Source organism: Strigops habroptila, chromosome 3, assembly GCF_004027225.2.
Source record: "Strigops habroptila isolate Jane chromosome 3, bStrHab1.2.pri, whole genome shotgun sequence".
Taxonomy (NCBI): domain Eukaryota; kingdom Metazoa; phylum Chordata; class Aves; order Psittaciformes; family Psittacidae; genus Strigops; species Strigops habroptila.
Window position 1 is genome coordinate 14070880 of NC_044279.2, and position 9206 is coordinate 14080085.

General features: G+C 39.7%; 1 protein-coding gene across 3 annotated transcripts in view; it reads left to right on the top strand.

Moving 5' to 3' along the window:
* Window positions 1–5898, top strand: part of LHFPL3 (LHFPL tetraspan subfamily member 3) — a 246151-nt gene extending 240253 nt beyond the window's left edge. For all 3 annotated transcript variants that reach the window (XM_030478863.1, XM_030478864.1, XM_030478865.1), the window contains one exon: window positions 3185–5898. In XM_030478863.1, coding sequence (XP_030334723.1) covers window positions 3185–3213 — 29 coding nt within the window. In that variant the 3' untranslated portion in view covers window positions 3214–5898. The remainder of the gene's footprint in view (window positions 1–3184) is intronic.
* Window positions 5899–9206: the final 3308 nt, after the last annotated feature.

Consider the following 9206-nt stretch of genomic DNA (forward strand, 5'->3'; position numbering starts at 1 on the left):
ATAATGTTGCACTCCAGGCTAGAGGAATACTGTGGAGGTGCTGGGAAGAAATCTCTGATCCTTCATTAGCTCATGGGCCTCTGCCAGCTGATGTGGGTTAGGAATAGCACCAGTGTTGGTGTGACCGTGAATGCCAGTTGCTCTTTAGCTCAGTAATTTTGTGCACGCGCGCGCGTGTGTGTGTTCAGAGAAATAAAAGATTAACTCTTGGAAAGATGCTATTTTCCAGATGCCACTCAAATAAATGGCAAAGAAAAGCACGTAAATGTGGCTGGTGACAATTAATGGTGTAAAGTGTTAAGACTGTTGGAGAAAATATATATTCAGGCCTAGAAGGTCTGCCTTTCTCTGTATGATTACTATCTACCTGACTGCCTTTATAGTAACAGCATGTAAGGAACTATCTCAAATTCAGTATGTGCTTTATACCTTGGCAGGGAGCAACCTGGACATTTCCCGCTGATTCATTTTCAGAATGACAAAATATCATTGGCCTCTCTCTGAAAATGTACATAATCACTAAAATGCTGCAAATGCCTTCACATTGACTGTTCCCCAGCTCTGCAGTCGACAGAAGTGACTGCCCAAGTTGAACAGGTCAAATATGAATAATAACCATGTTGTCAGGATTTAAGCCTAACAGGCAGCCTGTCAAGACTTTAAATAGAGAATTTAACAGCAGAGCACCTAGGTAGGTTGGGTATTATGGCTTTCATGAAGACTGCTTTCATTAGCTGATTTCTAGGCAACAGCACTAGAAAAGGGTTGTAAGTAGCTCTAAGAAAGGAAACTTCAAGGAGTCAAAAGCCTATGATGTGATACGAAGCGGACTGAGGGGTGTTGGATGTGAATTACTTATTTCTGCCTTATCAACTAGGCACCTCTGGCATTTATTAAATTTCCTTTCCATATGTATAACACTTGTGTGCAAAATTTGTCAAAAGAACTAATAAAGGTTTCAGCATGTTACAACTGAGACACTGAGCATTGCTGGAAATCCAATAAGCACTGTTAAGGATTTGAATAACACAGGTACATGAAATTATGATTAAAAATAGTTGAAAGAAATGGCTTATTTAGTTCTATTAAATGTAAGGAGTATCAGGGCATATGCTCCTCACTATGCAACTTCGGCTTCCCCTGGAACTCAGTTTCACCAACCATGGATTGTTTTAAGAGGCTCACAAAACCCCATATATCACTTAGCAAATAAACAGATTGGAGCCTAAATCATGTTTCCTTTCTTTCTTTTCTTTTCTTTTCTTTTCTTTTCTTTTCTTTTCTTTTCTTTTCTTTTCTTTTCTTTTCTTTTCTTTTCTTTTCTTTTCTTTAGTAGTGCTACTTACCTACATTAATAATTACCATACTAATTATATTAGTAACCATATTAATAAAATACACCAAAATTCCTGAACCAGACCATTTTTAATAGATTTTATTTATCACAAATGTGTGCATTTCGCATCCATTGTTTATCCTTGATTTTTGCTGTGTGTTTTAAAAGGAGAAAGGAAGCTTATGGAGCTTTTAATAGCAAGTTTTCTTTTACAGTTGGAAACTACCATTCCCATTACCTACTTGCATCATAAAAATGTTTTTGCCACAGTAAGCACTGTATTTCATATTCATTTTCTGACAAAAGCAAAACTGATCCATTTGTCTTCTGCAGGGCCCTCCTTAGCTCAACTTATGCTTCTTGCAAAGCTTATTCGTTACGTTCTAGTCTCAGCAACATCAATTAAAAGCTTCTTTGTAAAATATATCTGGACTACAGATATATGGTGGGTAGATGTGGGCTATAATTTTCCTCCAAAACAAACTTTGCTTGAGAAAAAAAGTCAATCTGTTGGAAGCTGATGGGAAAGCAGGCATCAGTGTCTGCAGCTGAAGGGTTAGCCACCACCTGGCTGCCCAGTTCACGATACCACCAACCCAAGCTCTCAGGTCTGGGCATCCTGCTCTGGGGTGTCATACACACTGGTGTCTGTGGGTGAACTGGCAGCAGGGCAAGCTGACCAGGAGAGTCAAGGTGTGTGAGGAATTGGTGGGAATGGGAAAAATCACCTGTTCCATGTAACGATGTAATGGGGAGGGGGAGATATATTTCTTTCAGTCTTCTTATAGTAACATTTTTAAGAGTTTCTAGTTCTGAAACTCTTAGTTCACTGTCATTTCACAATGAAATTCATTCTTTTTCTGTTCACAAAAGTTGTGGTTTCCTCCCAGTTCTGCATTCCAGTGGTCTCTTGCAGAGGCCCCTGTGTTACGATGAGGGGAGTGGGGTTACGATGAAGGTGTCTGTCCTCTCCCCCAGGCGTGTAGGACTTCTGACCAGTGACCCTTTCACGGGAGGCAATGGGGAGCCTGCCTGCCAAATAACTTCATGGTTTAGTTTGAGTGATGCAGGAGAGTTTAGCTAATGGTGAATTTGCAGAGCTAAGTTGGTTCAAGAACCTTCCGTTCAATGCCAAACGCTGGCATTGGATTTTATATTTACATGTACGTGGGTACTTTTGTAAATAGACTTTCTCATTAAGACCCTGTTCCCATGCACTGTAACTTATGGGCAGTAACCTCCAGTGAGGATGGAGGAGCCTTCATTACCCTGCTTGCAATGCCACCACAGCCAGTGTCCACTTACCTGCGTATACAGCTCTGTTCACAGTATATGGAAACTGGATGGGAATTAGTTTTTAAGGGAGAGTTTTGGTTGAAAAAACCTCTGTCCTCATTGCGGTCTGCTCCTTGAAAATTCAGCACAAGGTATTATTTTACATTGTTTATGAATGGAGATTTTGTGCTCAGGGGAGTGAAGGAAGTTACTGATACAGAACAGAAATGTCAGGATTTTAACTCAATTCATGTTATTCATCTAGCAAATGTCATTCTTGCCCCATGCACATTGTATATTTATTTTCATATTGTTCAAACTTTAGATTAAACAATCTCATTATTTTGACTCCCCGTCGATTAGCTGATAAAAACCGGGTTTTTAAGAATTCCAGTTTACAAACCCTTGTCATATCTGAAGATTAAACTTGCCACTTTTCGTGATAAATGGAAATGCAAATACTTAAGTCTATTAAAATATTGATCAGAGGCTTGCCCTGAGCCAAGCACAGTGTGAACATCTTTATGTTTGCTGGCAGTAAATCAGCTTCTCTCTTCTCTCTGTTTTACACAGTCCTACTAAGCCAATCCTCACTAGAATGAGCACAAAACAAAACGAATAACAGCTTTTGTACATCAACATTAAAATGGGAAGAAGCTTGGGAAAGGGCCTCCGACAGAGAAGAACGCTGATGAGTGCAAAAATGCCTGATGGGTGAGCGCCACCTTCTAAATATAGATCAGCCAGACGTGGAAGTGATTTTCAGAAGAGAAATGCAATCATGGATTACACACCAGCTCATTAGAAACTGTTGCTGAATACAGCATCCAGAAGACATGCATGAAAAGTCACATTTGGGGAATAAATTAAAAGGGGTGTAGTTGTTGCTAGATAAACATATGTAATATATATATGCATTGAAGAGGTTTGTAAATGTCATTTTTTTATTCAGACGGAAAGCAAAAAGCTTTAAAACCTTTCACAGTAGAGAGGCAGTTAACTCCAGACTATTCCTATCCCAGTAGCCAAGAAGCAGATAGGACATCTCTCTTAAATTAGCATTTATAAATAGACTCTCTGAATGTTTCCATCACCTAGAGGAAAAAGCATAACTTTTACTGCTGCATTGCTGCACTTCATTTACTTCACTGTATAATAAGTTGACTAAAACTGTAAAGCTTCTCAATTTTTACTGCATATGTGTTCCAATTAATCTATGTCTGTAACAAACTTAAGACTGAAAAATTATTTCCAACCTATATTCTAGTTCTATGAAGCATATATACTGTAAGGTATGTCTGAATATCATAATACTATAATTTCCCAAGACACATAAAATTGTTTGTATTTGAAGTGACAAAATAAAAGCACTTGATTTCTTTTTTCTAACAGAAGAAAGTAATTTACCCCTTAAATGTAACATACAGCTGCTCACTGCAAGGGCATTTCTATTCTTTTCCTTGTCCTGCCATATGACTGCTGAGTGATGCTCCCTGGCCCATGCTAATGCCAATCAGGCAAAGTGATCCAATGATCCCTTTTGGCCTTAAGCTCAATACATGAATCAAAAGACTGGCAAGCAAATACACATTGCAAATAACTATGCGAGGGCTGGGTGTGCAGAGCCCTGGGGCACTGGTGGGGTGATGCTTCCCTCCACAGGGGCCCGGTGGCTCGCTTCCCAAAGGGCACTCTCATTGCCAGAAGCCACTGAGCAGTCAAACAAGGGAGGCACAGGGTACCAAGAAAGACCTCACAAGGAAAGGCCTGGATGCCAAGTGCCGGGTATGGAGCAGCGGAGGGAAGCAGGAACCCCCTCTCCTTTGCTCTTCTCTGATAGGTCCCAGCATGACACGTGTCTCCTCCTGGCTCAGGACCGGGCAGGAACACACTGCTCCGTGCATTTCTCCCATCCTCTTCTGCTTATCAAAGCTGAATCCAGCCCAAAATGAACACTCCATTGCTAAAAATCTTCAGATTGTTTAAGCCTGTTGCTTCATTCTTTGGCTTTTGGGGGAAATGGCTAAAATAATAATTCATTGCTAATGTTGATCCTAAATAACACAATAAACTGAAGGCATGAGTGAAAAAACTGGGTTTTAATTACTGGCTGCACAATAGATTATTCCAAAATTTAGTGTAGAAATCTCAGAAAAAATATTTTATTTTTGAATAAGAAATTATCTTTAAGTAAACTGTCAATAGATAAACACAGGGAATTAGAGAACTCTTCTATCTACCTACCGAGGTACCAGTGTGGCGCTCCTTGTCTTAGAGACTGAACACTGATGTGGATGTCTGCCAAGTAAATTTATGTGTGAATATGGCAGCTTTTTTTTTTTTTTTTAATATTTTAATCCAAATCTGCTCTTGTAACTGCGTGCAGGAGACTCTTCTCCTGCAGGACCAGCACTAGAGCTGGTCAAAACCCCCACCCAAATGAACCAACCACCATAAACATATTCCCAGTACCTGCTGCTGACCTGAAGGGGATGTAGGTTAAAATGAAATAGTTTACACATAAAGCTGCATAAACTCATCAAGGTCCCACTTCTGACAAGTTTTTAAATCTGTGATTAGTCCAACCAATGCCAGCTGGAAAACGCACATCCTTAAGGGCCGGATGCATTCAGGAGTCCCTGTTAAATGGCGTCTCAGTGAAGCCCATCCGCATTCAACTGCTCTTGTTGGCTCACAGCCGCACTCTCACCTCCAAAGCCTGTGAAAGGGTTTGCTATCTGGATGTGCTATCGTATCACTGTCTTCATTTGCTCCTTAGGTTTACCTCTATCCCACATTATTGCAGTCATGGCACTTTTGCTGTGATAGAAATCACCAAAACAGGGTTTCTCTGTATTATGTTATTTTGTTATGGACTACTAAGTTTTGCATCATAGTGACTGTTTAATGTAAAATCCCTTTCTAAGTATACGCAAATGTTGCAAAAAAGGTGTCATCACAAGACCTCGCAACCCTGCCAGGGCAGCGTGGTGAATATGTACCATTTGTACACAGTCAGGAGAGACGTACCAGGATGTACATCACTAATTGTTGACTCGGTATGAATAGTATGTTTTATCTTTTTAAATGTGACTGCTTTCCCATCCCACTCCATTGTAACTTGTCAATTGTAATTTTTTTTTAAGTCAACAAACTGTAAAGAAAACTGTTGAAATACCTGATTTTCTGTAAAAAGTAATAACAACAATAATTTTTGTTACTTTAAAGTATGCTTGGTATTAAAGTACCTAATAAAGTTCAATAATGAATTTTGTAGCATACTAAAATAAAGTGTGATAGTGCTTTTCTCCAGCTCACGTGTGGTAACGGCTGCTGTTGTTGGGATTACTGTCATCCTCCTAAACACAAGCCTGGCCACCTCCTACACACCTGCACCTACACAGATCCCTAAGGTATGCAAAAAGTCCAAGTAAAATCTGATCCCATATTGAGTGCAGAGATTTCTATGAATGGATCAAATTCACAGTATAAGAACCTTGTTGGTAATGCCTGACTATGCATTTATGGGCAACAATATACAGTTCCTGATTACTTGGTATAAAACTTAGTTTATAGCAAGAGAAAGAAAAGTGTAAATTATTTATGAGTTAGTTCTAGTTGAATTGTGAACTGCCAGGTTTGTAGGATGGTGAAGTCCTGATCATTTTTACAGGCAACATATTTCAGTTATTCCAAAATAGATTGGAAATCTCAAACAAGTGATTTGGAGGACACAGTAAAGTTCAGAAAGTGATTCCTCCTAATTTCACTACATGAAGTTACACATCAGGGGCTGTCACAGATGTACATCATCCCAGAGCAAGCTCCAAGAGGTAAGTGCTTTCTCGTCAAACAGATGCTGGATTTGCCTCTATGATGTTGGCACATTGGTATCTGCATGTGGAGATGATCTAGAAATGACTGTGACTGGGGTCTTATTATTCCCAAACTCCCACACTCTGCCATCTATCAACTGGAGTAACAAATCAGCTTCCCTCACACCATCTGGCTTTCTGCCCATTTTCACTCTGCTACTCTGATGTCCTTCAAACATTTGCAAGTTTTAGTAGTTTCAGATGATTCTTTGAGGATTTGAAATGGAGTAAGAACTAGAAAAAATTAAATTTAAAAAAAAAAAAATCAAACCAAAACAGATTTGTCCTGACTAGTTTATACATTGAAAAGCCAGACATATGCTGTGTAGCTTCTGAGGTAGTGCCAGAAAGCACTACAGTTTTTTTCCAAAGTGCTAAAGTCTAGAGGTTTACACATTTCTCCTTTCCAAGGAGCTGTGCACAGAAGGAAGCAGCTCTGCCTGCTGTTGGAATAGCTAGCAGTACCTGCGCACGAGTCATACTTGCAGCCATTCCTCCTTGATCTGTGATCCTCATTGGCCTACATTAATATTTCGAGAAGAGGCTTTCATGGAAGGCCCAAAATTCTGCAGAAAGTAGACTATGTAGTTTAAAAATTCATGCTCTTCCTTTCATACCAAGCATTAGTCCCATGCTGCTGAATACACGAAGTCCAAGGCTTGCCGTGATCAGATACTGCCATGATGCTTTCTATTACCCATCTGTCTCTCTTAAATTTTTGCTTAGTGTCACTTTATACTGCCTTCTGAAATGCCTTTTGCATTTTAAAAAGTAAACTCATATATCCTTCCCTTCTTCCAGATAGTCTCATAACACCACTGTGGACAGTCACATAGCTTTTCCACTTCACAAAGTCACAAGGGCAACATTGTCTGTGCGAGAGACACATTTCTGGGGAATAAAGTATAAGCATGCACTTTGCGCTCATCAACTGCCAAGAGTTGTGGCCTGTAATTGACTTTGAGACACTAAAAACCTCCTTTCTTTTTGGAGCAGTTCCAAAAGTTGCTGCAAAACACTTCCCAAGACCGTTGGTGTGAGACCAGCCTCCAAGTTTGAACATCAGCTGAGGGAAAATAGCCTGGAATGAAAGATGCTTCATAAAGCTATGAACTAGGGCTTTGAATTTACTGCCACAATCTGGTTTTAAATTAGCACAGCAGTATGGATTATTACTCCTCATTTTGTCAAGTGCAAGTTAGCTTTATGTTAGCCAAATATAGTTGCAAGGATAATTAGTAAGTAAAATTATTTATGTTTTAATAATTGTTAATAATAGTTATTAATCTATTACTTTGTTATTTCTTGGAGGGGGGGGAATGAAATAAAGATTGTCAAATCCTATGTGCTAGACTGATGCCTCTTTGGTACGATTACCACGTATTAAAAAAATACTCCCACAGTTTAACAGCAGAAGATGCTCTAGGATTTCAGTTACATTATCAGTTACACAGACTCACAATTTCCCCATCAGGCCTTAACACAGAAAGGTAGGAGTTTTGCTGTGCCACAGGCACCTCATTACTTTGATGGTTCTCAAACACGGCCTCCTCACAACATATCAGGTGAAGTACCGGGATGTCAGCACAAATGTCAGGCTTACAGGTATGCAATTAGCACCTCAATTCTCCTTCATCTGACTTTATTCCAACACAACGCAAAATTAGTAATGAAATAGGTGGGAGACATTGAAGTTTGAAAAAGAAAATAGCTCTCCTCCCTGTTTGCTTCAGGTTTTTTTCCATTAATAAAAGGAAATTAGTCAGAGTGTCACTGGGACATTCTGAGGCTCAATTAATTGCCTGCTGTATTTGTTGAGTTTCACTAAAGGCAATTGAAAATAATGTAAAACATTATGCTCCTCAGGCAATGATCTGAGATGGTTGGTGGCATCAAAATGAGGGAGTTTTGTGGAAGAGCTTTTAGCATATAAGCAGCTATCTGTGCCATCAATAAGGGAGCTGGCTTAGTCAGTGTATCTGAATTCCACGTATGCTTCAGAAGGATAAGGAATAACTTCAGTCAGAAATTCTGAAAGAGCTTCCAGCTTAATACATGCCATCACTGTTTTTTTAATTATTATTTTATCTGCTGTAATATAATATGAAAATCCTCATTTATAGGTTTTAATTAATTCTGCAGTAAGTAATGTGAACATTTTTCAGCCACAAGATACCTTGGGGATGCCGAAAGCAATGGAGGGGCTTTCCTAGAGCAGCTCCTGGCAGCAAAGGCTATTGAGTATATCTGTGCTGCCATCTAATGGCCAGCCTCTTCGGGGGTTATTACTTGGGAGTTACTTACAGGCAGCTTTGCATTTGTATTCACAGAGATCAAGGTAACAAAACCAGAGCACAGGTCACCTCCTGTGCCTCCCACAGACCGGGCAAAAATCAAGAGGTGAAACCGTCAGTGACACTGGTCAGCTATCAAGTTTGAGAACTTCTACACTTTTATTCGAACTTCTAAAGACTTAAGAGGACAAGTTCATCTCTGTAAATGTGGATGAGTACTTTGCCACACACGTTAAAAGTGTTTACCAGAGCTATGCAGCCCAGCACCTCGCAGGGACAGGTTTCTACATTTCCCAGATAGGACAGACACTAGTCCTCTATTTACCTTCTCAAGGAACAAGTGGGTGTTGATGACATCGTCTTCCCTCTTGGCATATATGACTTCAGGTCAGGCTTTCAGTGGTGGTATACATGTCTTCTCTCTCA